Consider the following 24,120-nt stretch of genomic DNA (forward strand, 5'->3'; position numbering starts at 1 on the left):
CTAATATGAATGTTCACTTATTTACCTAATATAAATTACATAAATTTAGTCTTTTCAAAGTAGGAAGCATAAGAAATACCATAAGAGTTTCTATATAAGGTATTAACAATGTTAGTATTATAAGCTGTTAAATATTATGATATATATGTATTTTCTTAACCTTTTTTGGGTGATAAACTGAGAGGGAAAGTTACTTGCAAAGGTTATAGTGTGCTTCAAAACCAAATGTTTTCATGAATATTAGCCCTGTTCAAACCAACAGTATACAATATATATATATATATATATATATATATATATATATATATATATATATATATATATATATATATATATAAAAAAATTGAAGAATAGCGATTCCTGGGTACATATATTTCAGTAAAAAAGGAAAGCGATCACCAGGAAGTAAAACACCAAGGTTTTAATAAATAAAATCAAGCTTTCGATGGCTAACATCTGCCATCATCATCAGGATACAAGCCAGTTAGTGAGGAAACCTGCTTATAAGCATAGCCACACCTAAACTCTACGCATGGACTGACTTTGTGGACATACTTAATTCGGTGTGCGTGGATCTGCAATTTACGGAGGAGGAGGAGTATCAGGGTAGGCTGGCATTTCTTGATGTCTTAGTCCAACGCCAGCCAGATGGGACCTTAACCACCCGGGTCTATCGCAAACCCACGCACACCGATAGAATCTTGCACTACAACAGCAATCACCCGGTGGCCCACAAAGTCAGCTGCATTAGAACCCTCTTTAAGAGGGTGGACTCCCACTGCAGTACAGCCGAAGCTAGGATGGAGGAAAGAAAACATCTCCTCCGTCTCTGTAGGTACAATGGGTACCCCATGAAATTCATCAGACGCCACAGTACTCTGTCCAAACCATCCCAAAATCCATCAAGTGGGATGGCACCATCACAGACGACTCGTATTACCCTCCCTTACAGTAGCAATGTCTCAGAAGCCACCACCAGACTATTGGCACCCTATGGTGTAAGGGTTGCACATAGACCTGACCGGACATTGCGTTCCTGCATTATGAGACCAAAGGACCCACTCCCCATAGTTGAGAGATCTGGAGTCGTTTACAGGATTAACTGTAATGACTGTCCCGGCAATTATGTGGGAGAAACTTCCAAAAGGGTCGGAACAAGAATGCAGGAACACAAGCTGGCAATAAGAAGAGGTGAGCAGTACTCCCAAATACTGACTCACATGGAGGAGTTTGGTCATAAATTTAATTTTGATGACGTACGGGTGGTTGCCAGTGACACCTCCAAGAGTGGTAGGTTACTCAAAGAAGCCTGGTTCTCAGACAGCATGTCAATCAATCGACATGTGGACCTACGCCCGGCATATCAGACCATGAAGGCATGGGAAATGCGTAGACGACCTGGGACAAAACATCTGAGTAACAAAAACTCTGGGTGTCCATTAGATGAAACTGGCAACAAAGAAGAGAGACATGGAATTTGGTCATAATTAATTAAGTTGACAGGTGCCAGACACCTAGTACTACTCAAAGAACAATATGGTTATATATATAGATATGGATCAATACTTTGAGCATGAATCCAGAACATTCCACATATATTTCTTATGTAGAATGAAATACTTTCAGTGTAGTCAAGGATTTGCAATTGATAAATTCATATGATCTTCAAGGCCCATATATATGACTTACCAAAAGAAAATAATGATAAAGGCAGCAACTTTAGAATATGCACAGCCACGTATGTATTGAATACTGGATCTCGTACAGGGCAAGTCCATATGAAAGGAAAACCCCATCCAAAAGTAAGCAGAGAAATGCAGAGCTGGATAAGGCAGTAGAATGGAAATGCACAGACCCTGGATCTCGGATACAGAGCAATCCAAAAGAATCAGCAATAAATTAAATATGTTTAAAAGAAGCAGAGCAATGCAGAGCTGGATAAGAATTTTAGATGGGTAGTCTCTTCGGATTTTCCTATAAACTCAAATAAATTAAATATGTAAGCTGACACCTTTTTTGATACATTTAATAATATACAATATGATACAGGCAATATTTATATTGTTTTAATCTCTTAAACATTGTAGCCTTTTTCAAATACTGTTGTAAGATCATAAAAGCATGAGAATCCTTGCAATTTCTACCTGAAATTACAACTTTCTACATTAGTTATTTTTTTACTTCCATGACAAGCTGTAAATATGTTTTTCTAATAATGGCAAGTTACTAAATTATAAAACTGTAATTACTGAAGTACCAAAAGTTATTACTTGAAAACTGCAGGAACAAAATCTCTATAATATTTTGCTAATGAAATATAGAGAGAAACCAGAGAATAAAAAAAACAAGGAACAGGATTTTCTCCAGGTGAAAAGGTATCAGGTGAGGAAAACCTTGAATAGACCCATCTGAAATCTGTGAAAGAAAAATCTGTGCAAGCTACTCATTTAAATCACTAACTCTAGAATCAAAAATTCTAGGATATGTTGATATATTTTTTATTATGAAATGAATTGAGAAAATCAATTTGTCTTATCTGACCTACTGTTTTTCCATTTCTACACTTGAGTTCCTAGCTAAATAAAATGGTTGTAATCTAACCTTGTTTTACTTTTCAGCTGTTATTTATAACAATTCTTTCTCAGGCTAATCAAAGATGCCTTATAATATCATAAACATGCCATATAATTTAGCATAGCCAAGTACTTACTCAAATGCAATGTAGGTAACAAGAGTCACAGAAAGAAAAATAGCTGAAAGTCCACAACCTATGTAGGTGATGAAAGTTAGAATTAGCACTTGAACTGGAGATATAGTGGGGTTTCTTGATAAATCCTAAACAGAAAGAGAAATATTTTTTAAAAATCTGTTTAAATTTTAGCAGTTTGTCAATATACACAGCTATATGTATATTTGTGTGTATACATGTATGCTATATCCATTAATTATGTGAGTTGCTTAGAGTTACAAATGTGAGATATAAATTAAATAAACACACACACAAACATCTATATACTACCAAAACTCTCATGTCTGTAAACTTTAAATGGATGAAATGATGCATCATAGGGCAAACCTTTTCGCCTAAGGCAGGGGTGTCAAACTTGCAGCATCACGTGACATGTTGCGACATATCATGATTTTTTTTCCATTCCCGGCAATGGGTGGATGTGGTTTCGCCTTAATGCATATGGCCCGTGGGCCAGCAGTTTGACACCCCTGACCTAAGGTATCTCAAATAAGTTAACTTATAGAATGCATCAAACATCTGAGACCAATTTTATTAATTTTATGACACACAAAAATGATCATAAAGCATTTATAACATAATACAAAATGTCTTAAAACATTTCTCAAGGTCAATTGCTAATGTTTGACTGTGCTATGTTATTAAGCATGGGCTACTTTCAAGACATATACATCTCTGAATATCTTTCTAAATTTTTAGGAACTTTTCAAGTACACTAGAAGCTCTGCCATTTTTGAAGGCATTGCGATATCTGGTAAGGAAATAACTCTGAAACAACCCAATGATTTACAGGTTACATGTAGTCCTCAACTTACAACAGTTCATTTAGTGACCATTCGAAGTTACAATACTGAAAAAAGTGATTTATGACTTGTTTTTCACATTTACAACCGTTGTAGCATCCCCATGATCACATGATCAACATTCAGACACTTGACAACTGACTCATATTTATGATGGTTTCAGTGTCCCAGGGTCATGTGTTCATCTTTTGCGATCTTCTGATAAGCAAAGTCAATGGAGAAACCAGATTTACTTAACAATCGTGTTACTAATTTAACAACTACAGTGATTCACTTAACCACTGTGGCAAGAAAAGTTGTAAAATGGGCAAAACTCACTTATCAAATGTTTCACTTAGCAACAGAAATTTTGGGCTCATTTATGGTTGTAAATCGAGAACTATCGGTATTTAGTGTTTCTATAAATTTGAACCATTTCCTCTGCCTGCCCGCCTCCTATTCCTGAATCCAGAAGCTTCATATTTTTAAACTTCTTATAATGGCACCCTGTGAACCTTGAAATAAGTTGCCTTTTCTCCCTTTCCATCCCACATTACAGCCACTGAGAAACTCTCAAGACGCACTAAGCCTCTATGCAGCTTTTGCTTAGATAGTATAAGGATTACCAGTAATATGCCAAAACTTGTCAGGTGATTGCAGCTACAGATGGTTTCATTCATTGTTCTTTCTTTTACCATACAACCTTCAGAATTCCAACTGCCTTGGCCATCTGCCAAACATTAAAATACTGCTATTATCATATTATAAGCAATATAGTTTTTAACTAGCTTAGTTAACATAAATGAAGTCACATGATCGTGAAACATACCATTTTTATCCCAGAAGGCACATCTAACAGTCAAATTTGCCTGATTGGAAGAGGAAAAAAAAGCTTAGCTACATATCACATGACTCATATATTAAAAAGAAGTACCACTTGTTTGCTTAGATGTAGGTACATCTATCACTTCAGACTGTTCCTGTAGAGCTACAAGGAATTGTAAAATACCACAGATACTTCCTACAGAGTTTGCACAGGTGAGTCCTCTGAACCGGACCCTAATTTATTCCTGTTTTTACAAATAGAAAGTACTAGTACCAAGAATAAATCATGAGGAACTGAGTGCGTAGGACTGTTCTGGATATCTGTCAAAACATGCAAAACATCAAGCAGCTTTTGAACCTTATACAAAAAGGCTTAGAAAATCTCTATTTAGTAATGCAAAGAAAAATTAGCAGAAATGAACCTTTTTTATTAGTAGTATAAATATGGATATGCAGCTTCAGTTTGAAAGACATATCTGCCTGCATTATGTCAGAATAATAATAATAATAACAACAACAACAACAACAACAGGTCCTGGGTAAGGACTCGATAGGTAGGCAAAATGCCAGATCCAGTCTGAACATCTGGCTGACTGTGCGACGATCCATAATAATAATAAATAATAACAACAACTTTATTGTCACTTTGAATGTACACCAATTAGCATACATCAAAATAAAATTTCGTTGCATACAGCTCTCATGACAACATAATTAGGTAAATTGTATCTAGATTTAAGATTATTCAGCTAGATTAATAAAAATATCTAAATGTAGTTAAAATGATTGATTTCTGAAATAAAGCATAAGAAAATAAAATATAATGTATGAATTGGTACCTGATTAGGCCTGATATTTTGTAGCGTGACAGTCACATTTGTCTTCAAGTTGTTGACTGAAAGGTTAGCAATACTGGATGATATAACATAACTGAACAAAGAGAATTGTTTCAGTGTAGAATCCTATGAAATACAACCATGTATATCTTATTAATTAAGTATAATTTTGATTGCTATAAACAATAGATTACATTTAAAAATTTCAAGCATGCTTTGAAACTATAAAAATACCTGGAATAGAGTTGTTTTTTTAAAAAAGTTAAATGTAATTCTAGAAGATATATGCTTATCTTGAGGTTTCAAGTCTGCCATTAATGATGATGGAAGTGTAATGGCTCCAATAACCTTTGATGGCACTTCAGTTCCAAGGGTAGCCTTTTTTAAAAAAAGAAAAAAAAGAACACATTGTTCCCTAAAAATAGATAATTAATCTATATGCTTGTGCTTTGTATAATAGATCAACATTAATGTAAAAGAAGCATCCATTCTTTTTTTTTATTGAAAAGTTTTATAAAAATTACAGTATACACCCCAAAACCCACCCACCCTAAAAAAAACCCTCCCTCCCCCACTTCCCAGAGCTGAGTACAGGGTTACAAATATAATAATCAAACTCTAATTAACATTAACCAACCATATAATAACCAAGTCCATAATGCGCTTTAACTCCCCTTTAACATAGGTATAAACAAATTAAAAATAAACATAATAATATAAAAAGTCAATATTATTAAACAATACAATATCCAAATTGTTAACAATACTAATACTAAAAATAATAATAAAACTAATAAAAATTCTACTATAATAAGCTATTAATAATAATAATACTATAAATTTACTCATAAACTAGATGGAACTTTTTAGTCCCATATTTATTCTGAATATAATCTATCCATCTTCTCCAGACCGAAATGTATCTTTCTTGTGAATGATCCTAGAAGCATCCATTCTTGAGGCATGAAAAGCAGGCACATAATTTTATTTATTTTTATCCCATCTTTATTATTATTATAAAAAAATCAAGGTGGGGAACATACATAATATTCCTTCTTCCTCCTGTTTTCTCTACTACAAGCCTATGAGGGAGGTTGGGCTAAGACAGTGGTTCTCAACCTGTGGGTCGGAACCCCATTTGGGGTCGAACGACCATTTCACGGGGGTCGCCAAACAAGGCTGTCCGCCATTTTTTCCCCTTTTCTTTGGCCACGCCCCTGGCACCCGGTGATGTATAAGTGGTTGGGGGTCACCACAACATGGGGAACTGTATTATGGGGTCACGGCATTAGAAAGGTTGAGAACCACTGGGCTGAGAGAAAGTGAGAGAAAATCACCTTATTGGCTTTCATGTCTGAGGCAGAACTAGAACTCATGGTCTCATGGTTTCTAGCCTGATGTCTTAACCACTAGACCAGACATGTCAAACTCAAGGCCTGTGGGCCAGATCCAGATCATGATATGTTTAGATCTGGTCCACAAGCAGACTAGTAGGAGGAAGTGACTTGAGTATGTAGTACAGTTGTGAGCTTGCATGAAATTTGTCCCTGATGCAAATGCTGATTACAAAAGCAAGATAGCAATAGTTAGGTTAAACCAGGGCTTTTCAACCTTTTCACCGATTGTACCACTTTTAGGATATGGCAATATTTGAGTACTACCCAGCAAAGTGTCAAAAACTTGATGACCAAAAAAAAAAAAAAACCTGTTCAAAGTTGACCATTTTTCATACTTATGACAATTGCAGCATGCCCAGGGTCATATGATTTATATTTGGATGCTTGATAACTGATTCATATTTATGATGGTCATGTGATCCCCTTTTGCAACCTTTTGACAAGCAAAGTCAATGGCAGGGCTGCTGGTGGCCAAGTGCTAAGGTGGGACTTCCTTCCCTGCCTCCCTCCTTTCCTGCCTCCCTCTTTTTCATTCCCATCTCCTTCTGAAGGAAAATTTGACACACCCCTCCCCATATTTTCCTTCTTCTATATATTCATCAAACAAGGAAAAGCCTCCAGAGACAGGAAAGACAAGCTGCTGAAGGAACTAGCTTAAAAAGGCGCATTCCCCTTTAAGAATTAGCTACTGGCCAGAAAGGAAAGTTAAGGAGCTGGCAGCTGGCACTTAAGGAAGAAAAAAAATGTAGTAAGTACTGGCTGCCGGCTAAGGCAGCCTCCCCAAATGACTCCATTCATAAGTAAAGGAACGCTGCAGGCAAAATCCATTCAGGAGAAAAATACTTCAAAATCCCTTGCAGCAAAATTTACAGCTAATAATAGCAGAGCAATAGAATCTAACACAAGACATCAGCCATCAGCCAAATAGAAATTGCCAAACACACTTTAAGAAAACAAAGCCAGAAGCTTTTGCTTACCCAAATTTAATTAATTACGACAAACTCGTTACTTATAAAGACATTTTGGATAAGGACGGAAAACTTAAAGGCAAGACCTACAACAACAAGGTATTGACCTAGCATGGTGGCCTTACCTACAAATACAAACAAGATATGAGAAAGATGTAAAGACAATGAGATTTTATATAGAACAGATAGAATTTGACCAAATACTCTTGAAAACAGATGAAAATTTAATTAAGAAACTTTATAGATTTCTGCTAAATTGAAAGATGGAAGAAGAACAAGTAAAAGAGACAATGATAGTCTAGGCAAAAAACTTTGGATATTCTATAGACTTAGAAGCTTGGCAAAAGTTATGGGATAGAAATATTAAACTGACTAAAGCAGCTTCATATAACAAAAACCTATATAAAATGTTTTATAGATGGTATATGACACCAGTTAGGCTAGTGAAAATGTTTTAAAATGTTTTGAATAATTGTTGGAAATGTAAAAGCCAGGCACTTATTACCATATCTGGTGGGTATGTCCTAGTACAAAGAAATTTTGGTCTAAGATTCATATATGGCTGGAGAAGATGACTAAAATACAGACAGAACTTAAGCCAGAATTGTTTTTGTTAGGAATACTAGGATCTAACTATGGGAAAGAGAATGAGTATTTAATATTACATATATTGACAGCTGCGAGAATAGCATTTGCCCAATATTGGAAAAATGAAAATGTACCACCTAGTGAGATCATGATTAGGAAAATCCTAGAATGTGCAGAAATGGACAGACTAACCCCAGAGATTAAAGAGAAAGAAGATTCAGTCTATTTTAAAACATGGGAAAACTTTTACCAATGGTTAGCAAACCGAGTTAGCGAGAAATGATTGTGAAATTTAATAAGATGATTGATGTTTACTGATTAATTGACATACTCTATAAGTATTCTTTTTTTGTTGACTATAGCTACTTATTATTATATTAACTATTCTCATTGAATATCTCTATCCAGACAATAGTTTGCTTGCTAAAGCTTGGAAATGTTATTGGGGGTAACCCCATTGTTGTACTTACCATCATCCCACCCCCATCCCCACCCACCCCCGAATCCCACTACCTATATTGATCCTGTTTTTCCCCTACCTTTATTAAACTTAATAAAATATTGTCAAAAAAAAGAACACAAAGCCCACATTGCACAAATCCCAGAACTTCAAAGTCACAAAAGCACATAAGAATCCTTCCATTCTCCATCTCCCTCCCTCCCTGCCTCACCTCCAGCCGATGCTGCCTTTCTTCATTGCTACCTTTCTTCATTCCTTGTGGAGGGCGACCCCTCCCCCGCTGCATTTCTTGCCTCTCTGTTGCTGCCAGCATGGATGGCTACCACAGAAGTTGTAGATCACCTCATGGCTGGCCTGCTTGATCTCCTCTCCTCTCCCCCCACCTTCCTTCTTCTTTCCCTTCGGTGCAGCTAGAGCTGACTCTGCCTCCTCCCAAGGCTGCCTCTTTTTTCTCTCCCCCCTCCCCCATCCAAACTGCCTCCTTTTATAGCTTCTCCTGTCTCTGCCCCCTCCTCCTTTCTCTTCTGGGTGAGCCTGGGGCCTGTGCCTCACCCCAGTCATTCTGCAGCTCTGGAGGACTCTCTCACAATAAGTCCTGCAATGTGCTGGCTCGTTCCCTCTCCCACTACACTTGGCTGGGCAGGGCCGCGTATCATCTGCCACGTGCTAATGTACCACAGGTGGTACATATACCACTGGTTGAAAAGCCCTGGGCTAAACAATTGCTTTTTGTTCCAGTTACAGAACCTTTCAATAGGTTTTTCAGATTGAAAAGTTTACGTGTTATGCTTATTGCCGTTCTTTACAAAAGACAAAAAGTGCACCACTATATTAGTAGCCATTCAAAGTTACAATTAATCTCCCCCAAAAAGGTACTTATAACCTGGATTTGAAATTTCAATGACCAGACCCTACCCCAGTCCTGTGACAGCATTTTTAACACTCAGCAAGTTGCTTGCATTTACAACTATCTACAGTCACATGACTGCAATTTACAATGTTTTTTTTTGCTTTTGCTTAATGGCAAAAATATTTGCTTAATGACCATTGCATTTATTTGATTATCATCACATTTGCTTAACCACTGCAAATAAGGTTGTAGTCAGACATGCTCTTGTGATGACCCACTTGAAGACTGGCAAGAGTTATAATTGTAATTCTGAGCTCAATTATAATCATAAGTTGAGGACTACCTGTATTACATTCTTTAAAAACAAAAGCCCAGCCGGGGCTAGTTAAATAGACATACAAGATGTATTCACAATAAAGTACACCAGTATACCTGCCTGTATCAGGTTATACAATGTACAGATCCTATACTTTTAATTTTTAATTATTTAAAAGCAACCTAAAATGGTGTGGTTTGTTTTTGAGGAGACTTGCATAAAATACATTCCTAATTAAAAAAATGGGCAAAAATCTAATCAAGAGTTGTATTTATCTGCTCTTCTGATACATATTTAGCTTTGGGGACTTTGGATTTACTAACAAATTCTACACTCAAATTTATATTATAAAGAGTGTTACTTAAAGCCCGAAAGAAATTTTAAAAGTAAAAAAATATGGCTTACCTCAAGATCTGAGGAATGTTGAACAGCAAAAGAAACTTTGCTAAAAGAGCTACTGTTGACTTTCAGGACAGCCAGAGCCAAAGTAGGAGTGGTAAGATTAATGGATGTTGTTGAGAATTTCAATTTTAATCCAATTACATCCACTATTTTTATTATTCTATTGAGATAGTAATATAGATAATTACATGTGTGCTTTTTATTGCTGATTTTTAAAAGTACAATAATTTCATGAAAACTTATCTCAGTTGAATTACATTAAAGTACAAACACGTTCATAAAGATAATTATTACGAAAAGTTAAATTTCTTGAGAAATAATATAGTTTTTCTTCTATACCATCTCAAGAGGATGATGTGAAATATATTTGGAAAACAATGAAAAATTACATTTCAAAGACCTTAAAAAAAATCACAGGACATCTGTAAACACAATGTTCATTTCAAGAAAAAGATTTTATACAGAAATATGTTTCTTACATTATAGACACATACCTTTTAGACACTGGATATATTTGTGATTGGGGCATGCTTAGAAGGAAGCTAACCCTTTCCAGCATCGACTGTCCAAGAGATGGTGCTATTGTTTCTGCAGTTAAGTAGCCTTCAAGCTCAGAAACTATGCTGTTGACATTGGAGGCATGAACACTATTGGTAGTGCTTGAATTATTATGAGATATTTGCTCTGCAAAAGATAGAGAGGGGAAAAAACAGCACTTTTAAACAAGACTGAAAATTGGGAAAATGAAATATTCCATGAATATTTGGGGTTTTTTGTTTCCTTACTTGAATAAAAAAATTGGCATGGCCAAAATACCATTAAAAAGCTTCAAAGAATTATAGATGTTTTGTTTATTTATGCAGTCCTTTGAACACATTCCCTTTAATTCACAGTAGAATCTGATGCATGTGTATCTTTTTTGGTATGAGTGCAGTAAAGGCCACAATCAGCTCAATGAATAAATCACCACTGGATGGAGGACAGAAACAGAGGAAAAAAGATAATGTTCTGTCAGATCCCCAAATCCTTATTGTCTCCCTTTCATATATATATTCTTGTGCTTTGCTTTGGGGCCTGCCATTTAATTGAGGAGAGAGGGGTTATTTGGTTTCGCTTGGGATTACTTTCGCTTTCTGCTTTTCTTCATCCACCTCTATCCACTTGAGAAAGGAATGTGTCTCCCTTATCAGGGAGAGTTTACAAAGAAACAAAACTGGAGAAGACCTTAGATTCAAGCCAACTGTGCTAGTTACCCACACATCGTTGCCACTTGTGGATTGGCTGAATTTCAAATGGACATTATGATTATGGTGGGAGGAGGAATATTGCTGGTTTAACTATACCATTTAAGCAGGATTTTCTCCAGATTGTGCCTTGACTTCCCTGTCACTAACCACTAATAAAAGTTTCCTTTTGAGACAATGCCTGTTTCAAGAGTTCTGCTTTCTTGGGTGGTTACCTGAGGTGGGTTCTTACATAAGGCGAGATCTGCATAGTACTCAATCTGTAGAAGCTGCTGCCCTACCAAAGGAGTCGCAATGATTTCTACATGGAGGAGTTCCAGGCAGAGAAATGGGCTGAAGATCTCCTCTGCCTAAAAGTTGATGAAAGCCTTTCCAGGGATCTGGAAGAAGCTAGACTTCTGGCGGAGAAGATACAGCCAGATGGTCACTCGGGGTTGATAAGAAAGAAAGATGGGAGGAGAAAGCCCCAAAAGTTACTCTTACCCGAGGCAGAGGAAAGAAAAAGGCAAAGAAGAAAAATGCAGAACCTGCCCCTCCTGATAAAGAAGGGGAAAAAGAAGAATTGAAATCGGGGACGATGGAAGCTGTGATGCAATATTTGAAAAAAGCCCTTGACAAGTGTATGGTACAGCTGAAAGAAAGCCCCAAATCGGAAGAAGAGTTAGAAGGTGAATCGAAGGAAGAAGAGTCAGAGGTCTCCGAGACGGCTGCAGCTGAAGACCAGGAGGCAGCATCACCATCCATCTCAAGGAACCAGAGGCAGACCACCTCAACCAGCCAAGGTGAAACCAATCCTGATCGGAGTGAAGTTTGAAGGGAACCCAAAGCACCTGGGCTATTTCCTGGCACAAGTGTTCACCTACAGGCAAATCTATGGGAGAACACTGTCTACTGATGTTGAGAAGGTGCTAGTCATCACCCTAGCCCTGGAAGGTGGAGCAGCTGACTGGATGGTGACCTTGTAGAATTGCAACACACCCAAATTGAGGAATTTCAACCATTTATGGCTGCTCTCCATAGACGGTTTGAAGCCCGGCTGGCAGACAAGAAAGCCTGGGAGTGCATAAAGACAGTGAAGCAGGGAAGGAGACCAGTCGCTGAATACAGTGAAGAATTCAGAGAGCTGGCCAGTTGCCTTCGCTGGCTGGAAAACATCCTGGTAAGCTGTTTCCAGGATGGGCTCAACAAGCTGTACAATGCCTGCATAGCCCGTGGAGCCCCGGGGTGGCTGTACAACTGGTGCCTAGTAGCCGAGAAAGTAGAAATTGACCAACATAAGCAACTACATCATCTGGTGAAACCAAGTTTCAAGCCACAGTCAGAGAAACGAGGGGAGACCGCATGAAGTTCGCCTGCTCCAGCTCGTAGCACTGCCTGCTTCAAATATGGTAAAGAGGGACATCGAGCCAAGGATTGCCACAGCAAGGCACCAACCAAGAAGGGGATCGTCTACCAGCTGGAAAACCTCTAAGAGCCTCACCAAACCCCAGGGAGACTGCGATGAGTTCCAAGGAAGTCGTAGAGCTCCCATGGGATCGCAACTGAGAGGGTTGAGCTCTGACTCCAAGTCACGATGTCCCAGGAGTGGCAGAAGATGACTACAAGGATGACCCATTGGTGAGTGGGCCAATTGACCCTATAACAGTGCCCCTAGAACTCTCTATACCTGGCACTAGAAAGACAGTAAAGTTAGCTGCAGTACTGGACTCTGGGTGTATCCGCTGCATTATTAGCTCAGAACTAGTGAGGAAATGGGCATATCCCTCAGGAGACTAAAATCCTAATTACTTTCTGCCAACTGGATGGCTCCGTGGCAGAGGGGGTTCCCACCAGCTTTACCACCAGACCACTGTGTATTGACCTGGGAGATCATGTAGAGACTTTAGCTTTTATTGTGGCCCCAGGGATGGAGTGACCATTAGTCCTGGGTCTGGCTTGGTTAAAAAAAGCGGAATCCCATGGTCAACTGGAAGGAAGGACAGTTAAAATTTCCAAAAGGGGGAGCCCTGCCTGCTTCTAAGTGGGAGATATGGATTACGCTGCAATTTTGCTTCTGCCTTCAGTGAGTCAGACTTGAAAGCCCTCCCAATGGAATACTGAAATTTGGTTGAAGCTTTTAGTGAACAGAGGGCAGACGAACTCCCCCCTCACTGATCCACAGACTGTGCTATAGAAATCACTCCACGGGCAAAACTACCAAAGCCAAAAATGTACTCTATAACTCAAGGGAATTAGACGAACTAGGAAAGTTCATCAAAAAGAATTTAGAGCAGGTTTTTATAGAGCCAGCCAGACCCCAGGTAGCAGCCCTGTATTGTTCAGAGAAAAGAAAGATGGCTCTCTTCATCTGTGTATGGATCATAGGAGTCTTAATGCTGTGTGTGTGGAAAACATATACCCACTATCTTTAATGAAAGATATGTTAGTGCACTTATCAAAAGTGCAGATACAGATAAAGAAAGGGGATGAATGGAAAACTGCTTTCAACTGCCCCCTTGATTGCTTCCAATTTAAAGTTCTCCCATTTACCTACAAGGGGCTCCTGCAGTTTTCATGCAACTAATTAATGAGGTCCTACATGATCACCTGTACAAAGGGGGTTGGGTTTACCTGGTTGATATCCTTATGTATACCGAAACCAAAGATGAACATATTAAACTGGGCAGAGCGGTACCAAAAAAGTTGCGCTCTGCTAAGTTGTATGCCAAACTGCCAAAGTGTGAGTTCCACAAAGATCATATTGATTACTTGGGTTACCGTATATCGAACGAGGAAACAGAGATGGACCCAGAGAAAGTGAGAGGTGTCTTGGACTGGGCCTCTCCAAAAACCAGGAAACAACTCCAAAGTTTCCTAGTATTTACAATCAATTCATTCCATCTTTTGCACAGATTGCCCTCCCAATCACAAACTTGTTAAAAACCAGAGGGGGGACAAGCCAAAGCCCAGCCAACCGTTGAAATGGACAGGGGAGCGTCAAGCAGCTTTTGAGAAACTTAAAAGACTTTTCTCTATGGAGCCAGTTTTGAAACACCCGGTCCCAGAACAGCCATTTATAATTCAAGCAGATGCTAGTGATGTAGTTTTTGGAGCAGTGTTATTACAAAGAAATAAGGAAGGACAATTACAACCCTGTGCTTATACTTCTAGGAAATTATCAGAGACTAAGCAAAAGTGGGCAGCTTGGGAGAAGGAGGCTTATGCTGTATGATGGGCTCTCCTAATATGGAGGCATTTCCTAGAGAGGAGTAAAATCCCATTTCAAGTATGGACTGATCATAAGAATCTTGAAGCTACGAAAACCCCCAGGAAATTCTCCCTTAAACATGCAAGATGGTCTCAACGTGTCCATTGTTTTGATTTCACTATTCATTATCTCCCTGGGGGAAAGAATTTCCTAGCTGACGCATTGTACAGATTACCACAATATAATAGCAAGAAAGCAGAAGTGACTAAACTATTTTTGCACCCTCATCAATTAGCAGCTCCTGTAACCACCAGAGCCCAGTTGAAACCTGTGGCTCCCCTTGAAAAGACTATTACAGGAGTTTAAAACTGCATTAGAGACCGATGAGTGGTTTCAAAACCACAATAACCTGCGTGTGTTAAAAGATGGACTAGCATGGATTGGGGAGAAACTTTATGTCCCAGCAGTTTTAAGGCTTAAAGTAATGAAAACAGGGCATGACTCAAAAACTGGATTTTGGATTTGTAAAAACTTTACATCTCATTAAAAGGCAGTTTTGGTGACCTGCTTTGAAAAAAGATATAGAAAGCTATGTAGCCAGCTGCCCCATGTGTGCAGTGGTTAAACGATGACAAGGAAAATCCCCAGAATTGCTTCAACCAGTAGCAAGTCTGTCAGCACCCTGGAGAGAGATCTCATAGATTTTATTGTAGAACTGCCTGAAAGTGCTGGAAACACTGTACTTTGAGTTGTAACAGATTTATTCTCTAGACAAGTGTATTTCATCCCATGCCCCAAGATCCCAATTGCAAAGAGCCTTGCCAAACTCTTTGTGCAGAATGTATATCGTTTTCATGGGGCCCCATAATGTATAATTTTACACAGAGGGGTTCAATTCACCTCTAAGTTCTGGAAAGCTTTTCTGGACTTGATGGGTTCTAGTCAAGGGCTATCATCTTTGCACCATCCTCAAACGAATGGAGGGACAGAGAGAGACTGAACTCAGTTCTAGAACAATACCTGAGATGTTTCATTAATTATCAAAAAGATAATTGGTCTGGCCTGTTACCATTTGCTGAGGTAGCTTATAACAATGCTGTGCATTCCAGTACAGGTTTTATTCCATTTCAAGTAGCTAATGGTCAAACATTTGTGGTCATGCCTGAACTTCCTGTCAAGAAGCCTGTAGTCAGGAAAGCTCTGAATGAAGCCAGAGAAGCCTATAAGGTTCAGGCCAATAAACAGAGGATGGAGCAAAAACCATATAAAGCTGGAGACCGAGTATACCTCTCCACAAAGTATTTGCAATCTTTAAAGCCATCTAAAAAATTAGGCCCTAAATTTGTAGGATCTTTCCCTATCAAATGCATCATCAATCCTGTGAATTAGACTTGCCAAAGAACCTATGGAAAATCAACCATTTTCCACTGCAGTTTACTCAAACCAGAGGTCACTTCTAACCTTAGGCCTCCTGCTCCTCAGGCGCCTACACCTATCATGGTTGAGGGTGAACAACACTTTGAGATTAAGGACATTTTGGACTGTCGAATACATCATGGGGTGACACAATACTCAGTAGCTTGGAAGAATCTCCCTTCTGCTCAGAATGAGTGGGTGTACAAGAGACATGTTAGAGCCCCTAAACTTCTAAGAAGTTCCATTCTCAATATCCTGATAAGCTTAATTAATGTGTATATATTGTTGTTCCCCTCCCCTTTCTGTCTTTTAGGTGGATTTCTCGTTCTTTTAGGGGGGCGTATGTCAGGTCCCCAAATCTTTATTGTCTCCCTTTTATATATATATATATATATATATATATATATATATATATATATATATATATATATATCGCTTTCTGCTTTTCTTCGTCCGCCTCTATCCACTTGAGAAAGGAATGTGTCTCCCTTATCAGGCGGTTACAAAGAAGCAAAACTGGAGAAGACCTTGAGATGCGTGCCAACTGTGCCAGTTTCCTTTTGAGACAATGCCTGTTTCAAGAGTTCTGTTTTCTTGGGTGGTTAGCTGGGGTGGGTCCTTATACATCCATTTTGATTTGGAAGCTTCCTCAAGCAGAAATGAGGATGGTTCAGTGAACTGCTTTTCCTGCTGAAATCAGCAATTGATGCTTTATTTAAAGTGAAGATATAGCTAATGACCATACGCTTGGGCAATGCTGCCCCATTTCTTTCTTGATAGAAATAAAATTAGGAAATTCATCAGAAAACAGAGATCAAAAATTTAATCAAGCAAATGTTGCCATCAATTATGGTAAGTGTTGATTATAGATATTTATGTGGGAGTAGTCTGCATATCATGCCCATTCTTCAAAAAGTGTTTCTGACCTTACAGAAGCAGAGTATTTCCTGCTTTCATTAAAACAACTTGACATGAGCCTAAAAAAAGGTGCCACTATCTAAAGTTTTTCAGGAAGCTTGAAAAAAATTCGGTCTGTTTTTCTAATTAGCAGAGAACTGTGGTTGTATGAAATCAAAAGCACTTTCATTTCTGAAGTATGCACATCCCTAGTACTTCCACATACTAATCAAACTTCATGCATATATCAGAGTCACGATAGAAGATCCATTTAAATCGGTTACCTGTGCTTTTTTTACTTGGTCCTCCAATATCATTAGTGTAGATCATGGAAGAAGACATGGACATGATGGCCGAAGAAACTGAGGTTGTATGCTGAGCATTAGATATGGTAGATATTGTGGGATATATTTCAGGAAAAGTAGTAATATCCTGAGCAGAATGTGTTGTAAAATCTGAATTAATTGTTTCAACCAAGGTTGAAGGAACAATTATATTGGTTGACTTTGTAGGAAATTCAGAAGAAAGCACTGTAGTTTGCTCAGTGAAAGAATTATGAGTAACATATATATTAGAAATATTTATTGTTGTAAGCTCAGTGAAAGGGGGTGTCAAAACAGTTGCTGATTCAGAGGATGATTCAGAGGAAAAGGCTTCATGCTGCATTGTAAAAGAGGAAGGACCTGCAGGTGAAACTGGAGAATCAGGAGTACTATGACCATTACAGGCAATTGGTTCATGAATATCACTATAAAAAAAACAGAATATTGGCATCGATTTAGTTGCAGCTTATACTTTTAAAACGATAAAGAAAAATCCAAATCTTTGTCTGCCCCATCTCTTCAAAGAATTTGATTATTATACTATTTGCTGTTTTATGCTTTTATTATTTTTACTATTTTTAATGAATGCTGCACAGTGTTATGGAGTTGGACAGCCTTCTAAAATTAATAAAATATGTTTATCATTAAAATAACCTAAAAGTCTATTTTTGCATGCCTTCAATAGCATTCTTTACTATATTTAATCATCAATTCTCATGTCAAGGGGTTCGGTAAAAATATATACTAAAGATTTTAGCTTTTCTATTGTCTCTTTTGAGTAGCATGTACAGGAAACAAAAAGACTAAAACATTTCCTCACTGCACAATCAATACGCAGATAAGCAGGAATAAACCCCAGACAAACAATAAACAATACCCTAATCAAAGAACTACCAACTCAGACAATCAAGTAAGCAGTAAGCAACAGCCTAAACAAGAAACTACCAAGGAGAAAACAATATCCCCTTTAATAAGTAAGCCACTTTAAAACAGAGAGCAAACCTCATTCCTTTCTAGCACTGAAAATGTTACCTAGTTCAGTAATGAAACATCTGTATTCAAATAACAAAGCTCAGAGAAGCACCAAGCTCTCCACAGTTCAATCATGAGCTACAGTATATGTATTCTATTGGTAGTAAGACTTGAAAAATATTCTGTCATCATACTAATTCTTCTTAGATGTATTTTAAAAATTATGCTTACTATACAATCAACTATTAAAGACTTAATTTTATCTTAGAATAGCAGTTACATCGGACTGTCTACTGGATAAGAAATTACCTCACCTTTGTCCCATCATCAGTTTATAAGACTATAAAGTATGTTACTTTTTCTATTTTTCCCCCTCTCAGTGCTGAGAATTATGGTGCACCAAATAATGAGCACGACAAGTAAACTCCAAACTTTCTAAATAAAGCAGGTTACACTTACCACTGAAGACGTTGCAACTCTTGGGCATTTGGACAAGAAAAAGGCTGCATGGAACAGCAGCATGATTCTGTAAACAACAAAGAATTATATGCACATACATATTAGTATTAATTAGTATATTGTGAAGGCTATTAAATGCTTTGATGGACTAACTTCTATTTGTCCTATAAAGTATTAGTCTTACATAGAATCATTATGCAATCAACATATCATGGAACTTCACAGTTGAAATTTGTTGTTTAGAACTAGATAGCTATAATATCTAATAACAACTACTGATAAGATTAGCCTTCACTTTGCATTAGCTTGTGAAATCTGCAGTATGCAATTAGCATCACTGTTATTTACTATGTCCACTATTACATCAGTACTCATAATAAAGTTAGCCTTCACAGATGAATCAAATGATGTTGCCATCATGTAAGATCCAACCCACATGTTTAATGGGCAGGTTTGCAAGAGAAAAGCCTCAGCAGTTAATGGGCTGTCTTCCACTTCACTCAGGGTTCTTATACCTTATGTGTATTGCAGTACACACAAAGACTTTTATCCTGCTGTCATCTGTACTGAACCAGCTGGAGTCTTCAGAATATGACATCATTCAAATGGTGTCAATGGGCAATGGGGTTATATCTCTGTTACCAGGAAAGCAGGGAAGTTCAAAGAGGGAATATTTCAATTGGTGTCATGTCTGAATAAAGCAAATTTCTGTCTAAAGAGTAGACCTGTGCAAATAATTAAACAAACAAAGCACCTCTTTGGATCCACTCTTTGTAGGCATAAAGATTACAGTCATTTGAAGGCTTGACCCAGCTGCTCCAAAACTCTTTCAAACAACTGGATGACTTTGCCCGCAGGTGCTGTGCTTTGCTCAACAATTTATACAAAACTACTAAACAGCACTACAAGTATATTTTAAATGATATTCATAACTAAAAGAACTCAAAAATTATGTAATAGAATATGCAATATTGAAATAAAAATCCTGTTTTGGAAGACTTTTGATAGCTTTTTCATCATCTTAGTTTCAAAGACTGGGACAGATAAAACAAGCACCACTGTTACCAAGTAGGTCTAGAACAAAACTATTCATAATTTTCTTACCAATTAGATTTAGTTCTGCTTTTTCTTCTAACTCTGATACTATGTTGCTTATATTCATTCCTTTCTCCAATTTTATTATAAAAATACAGCTGACTATACTGCAAAGACAAGGAAAAAAGCTTAGGATTATTTTATTATAACATCTTCTGATTAAAACTTCCAGTATTTTTAATACAAATATAATGCAATAATATTTGAGAAATGTTATAATACAAACCTCTGGTTTAAGTCATTACACTGAATGAGAGACGACTACAAGAGAACAAGATACAATGAAAATAAATTATTTGGTCCCACTGATATAGGCATTCTATACAGGTAGTCCTCAACTTACAACACTTCATTTAGGGACCATTCAAAGTAACAACATCACTGAAGAAAGTGACTTATGGCCGTTTTTCACACTTATGACTGTTGTAGCATCCCTTGGTCACATGATCAAATACTTGGCAACTGACTCACGATAGTTGCAGTGTCCCGGGATCATGTGATCACCTTTAGTGACCTTCTGACAAGCAAAGTCAATGGGGAAGCTTGATTCACTTAACCATGTTACTAACTTAACAACTGCAGTGATTCACTTAACTGTGGCAAGAAAGGTCATAAAATGGGGCAAAATTAACAACAGACTCGCTTAGCAACAGAAGTTTTGGGCTCAATTGTGGTTGTAAGTTGAGGACTACTTGTAATAAAAAAGACATTTACATATTTAATTATAGTATTATGTTATAAATTACTTACCTGACTTAGCCGTTGAAGTGTTTTATTGAAATCTGAAATACTAAAAGACATTTTTATTTGCTTAATCAAAAGTTCCAGATTTCATTTTCACTAGGAAACAGGTGGAAGCCAATTAAGTTCCACAAATTTCTCTGAACATGCAGTCTTACCATCCCCACATCTCATCCAATCCTAGGAATCTCCCCATTCTCCATAGCCAGGAACTATACAAGGACTGGGGAAAAAATAATGGGCAACTGAAGTACCACTTGCAGAATGATAATTCCAACTAGCATAATTGCGTATGTATATTGTAAGAAAGCAACCTACAAAAATTAATTTAAGTTTTATCAATATTTATAATAATTAGGACAAATATACTTCTATAACATAACAGCAAAATCCTGTGCCACTAGCGCCACATAAGATTTCTCAAAGAAGTACCTTTCCTATTTATTGCAATTTATAGTCTTTTCACTCCAGACTTTCCCTATTAGCTTTAGCCACACTCTTCCACTCCCCCATCTGCATGTCAATACAGTCTGCAAGATATATGAGTCCTAAAATTAAAAAAAAAATGCATGTTTCAGACTTCCGGTTTGGCATCATAGCGAGATGGGTGCAGGATGGCGGGGCTCTGCTTACCGCGGCCGATTTCACTCTGCTGGGGACCTGAAAGGGTCTAAAGTCGCTCTGGAGAGGCAACAAAGAAGGGGGGGGATCCTTGTTGATCACGGAGAGACAGCAGTCAATCCTTTTGATTCAAGGAAGCTCTCCTAACTAGCAGGGGAAAGACTGCCTGTATTTATGCGGCCAGTTAGAAGCTACTGACAACTGAGAAAAGCACTAATTAGCAAATCTGAACATCGTGGCTGGAACTGGGTGACAACATTACCTTTTCTCTACAACTTCAAAACCTTTTCTCTGGAAAATGATTTCCCAAAAGCAAAAAAAGCTCCCCAGATGAATGAGGGGCCACTGTCCCTTATGAGAAAGGAAGCAGCAATTTAATTTCTATTGGGGGGAAAAAAACAGAGAAGACTGCAACTTTAACTTGGAAATAATACAGAGACATAGTCTTGATAAATTTGGGGTTTGAGAGAACTCTTTGAGTTTTTTTTTCTTTCTTTCTCTTTGGAAAATAACAGTGAACTTTATGAAATAACTTGGGCTTAAAGGTAAAAAATGGACAGCTAATGACATCTAGTGGTCAGAGGTAGAATAAAGAAAAAAAGCTGAATTTTGTTATGACTGGAGTGAACTTGGTTTGAAGCCCAGATATAGATAACAAACTAGACTCTTTGATGTTCCTGGAAACTTTCACCTTTGTAGACTGTAGCTGGAAAAAGGGAAAAAACTTTTTGGGTTGTTTTTCTGCATGGTGGAAACTATAAATTACTTTGAAACAAACCTGCCTGGATTATAAACATTAATTGACTCACAGCTTTAAGAACTACCTAGAGACAGAAAGAAAATTGATTTCTTGGCTAGTTTCTTTTGGGGAGGTCCTATGGATTACTAACTGGAACAGCTGGATACTTTGGATTATAAAGCCTGGTTGACTGAAATTTGGGAGGGGGGAGTTTGAACTGAAGAGTCGTTGTAGACTGTGGCTTTTGGTTTTTTTCCTGTTGGACTTGATGCTGAGACACTGGTGGATTACAAATATCTTTTCTCTCACTATTTTTTTCTCCTTTCTTTGGTGGTGGATCTATAAATTGGACTATTGGATTACAAAGGCTATAGAACAGTGGTTCTCAATCTTTCTAATGCCCGACCCCATAATACAGTTCCCCATGTTGTGGTGACCCCCAACCACTTATACATCACTGGGTGCCAGGGGCGTGGCTAAGAAAAGGGGGAAAAAATGGCGGACAGCCTTGTTTGGCGACCCCCGTGAAATGGTCGTTCAACCCCAAATGGGGTCCCGACCCACAGGTTGAGAACCACTGCTATAGAACTACACGAACTATTTGGGACAATTTAAAATACAAATGGGAGTTTAAATATTGTATTGTGATATTATTTATAAGATTGCTTGTTTTCTATAAAACTGACAACAATGATAGAAAAGTTTGAGGGAGGAGCAAAAATTAGTGTTCCAAGCTTGACTAAAACAGGCAAGAAACCCGCCTCAGCACTGTCTTCTGGTGCCCCCAGCCTGGTTTACCAGAGATCAATTGACACAATGCTCCAGCAAGAAAAAAACTAACAATTTTCAGAAAGAAATGCAGACCACATTACAATTAATACAAGAGGTGATAACTTCACATAAAGAAGACACAAGAAAAAATCATGATGAGACAAAAGACAACTTTAATAAAATAAATGAAAAAATTCACAATTTAAACTCACAATTAGAAAATTTTCAACAAATGATCATAAAAAATGAACAAAGAATTCAGAAAGTAGAAGACAAATCAGAGGAAACTGACCAAAAGATGGAAGAAATAAAAGAAGAAAACCAAAGGATGATACAGGTTAATAAAGATTTGGAGGATTCAGTGACAATTCTAGAAATGGACATGGCATCTTATTTCTTAAGATTTCAGAATATAGTGGAAGACAAATAAGACCTGATGATAGAGCTGCTAGCAGATGCTTTGAAAATTGGGAAACAGGAAATGAAAGGAGAGATAGATCAAACATTTAGAGTCAATTCAAGTTATGCAAGAAGACACAGACTTCCCAGAGAGGTACATGTTATATTCGTGAAAAAATCAACAAGAGACGAGATACTGAGAAGAGTGAGAGAGGATCCATTGCAGTATAAAGAAAAGAAAATTGTAGTCTTGAAACAGGTTCCTAGAAGGATAAGAGATTCACAAAAAGAATATCAATTTTTGACCAAAAAAATTAATTGAAAAAGGAGTGAACTTTTTTTTGTAATATATTTTATTGATTTTTTAGAAAAACATAAATCACTTAATAATTAGTGAACAGTGTGTTGTCTGGGTTACATCTGTAAAACAATCATTAACAATTGATTTCTATAATCCATAATCCACATAATGGTTTTAGTTGATTTCCTCTTTTCCCAAAATATGCTCTTTTGCAAACATTGAATTAATACAATTCTCATTGTTTTGATAGATAACAATATATTCCCAATATTCCTAAAAATAATAATCACATCAATATAATATTTCTTTTCTATGCAATCATTCTGGTTGCCTTATCATAGATCTTATTACAGTCCTTATTTTAGTTTGTTTCTCCCACCAAATTCTAGATATTCTTACTGATTAAGATTTTCTCAAAAATTAATTACATTTAAAAATTTAACTCTATTTTTCCATATGAACCATCTCACACTTTTACATTTCTTAAGGAATAGATAAAATAATGAAAAAAGAAGAAGAAAGGAGAGCAAGAATTAAGAAACATAAAAAATAACATACTACTTGAAATATATATCCCTCCTAAGCTAATATATATTTATTTCCTATTTTTTTAATTATTTTTAACATAATTAAAAATATGCTTAATCTTTAAATACTCCATTTAATACATCTAGTCATCTAGTCCTTTAACTCTTATTCAAAACATTTTATTCATTATAATTTTCTTAAATTCAATCACATTTAAGTATCTAAAACATTTCCTTTATCTAAGTCATTTCAAC

General features: G+C 37.1%; 1 protein-coding gene across 1 annotated transcript in view; it reads right to left on the reverse strand.

The window, feature by feature from the left end:
- Positions 1–1,855: 1,855 nt before the first annotated feature.
- LOC120314290 (adhesion G-protein coupled receptor G2-like) overlaps positions 1,856–24,120 on the reverse strand; it is a gene marked incomplete at its 3' end in the record, with an annotated part of 76,724 nt that continues 54,459 nt past the window's right edge. The window contains exons 9-21 of the mRNA XM_039357221.1: positions 20,517–20,556; positions 19,993–20,027; positions 19,776–19,873; positions 18,672–18,738; positions 17,202–17,665; positions 10,668–10,857; positions 10,177–10,333; positions 5,427–5,570; positions 5,196–5,318; positions 4,361–4,400; positions 4,158–4,261; positions 2,711–2,835; positions 1,856–1,974 (exon numbers count right to left, since the gene is read on the reverse strand). Of these exons, the coding sequence (XP_039213155.1) occupies positions 1,856–1,974; positions 2,711–2,835; positions 4,158–4,261; positions 4,361–4,400; positions 5,196–5,318; positions 5,427–5,570; positions 10,177–10,333; positions 10,668–10,857; positions 17,202–17,665; positions 18,672–18,738; positions 19,776–19,873; positions 19,993–20,027; positions 20,517–20,556 (1,706 nt within the window). The remainder of the gene's footprint in view (positions 1,975–2,710; positions 2,836–4,157; positions 4,262–4,360; positions 4,401–5,195; positions 5,319–5,426; positions 5,571–10,176; positions 10,334–10,667; positions 10,858–17,201; positions 17,666–18,671; positions 18,739–19,775; positions 19,874–19,992; positions 20,028–20,516; positions 20,557–24,120) is intronic.

Source organism: Crotalus tigris, unplaced genomic scaffold (assembly GCF_016545835.1).
Source record: "Crotalus tigris isolate CLP2741 ecotype Arizona unplaced genomic scaffold, ASM1654583v1 scf7180000018879.704157, whole genome shotgun sequence".
Lineage (NCBI taxonomy): Eukaryota > Metazoa > Chordata > Lepidosauria > Squamata > Viperidae > Crotalus > Crotalus tigris.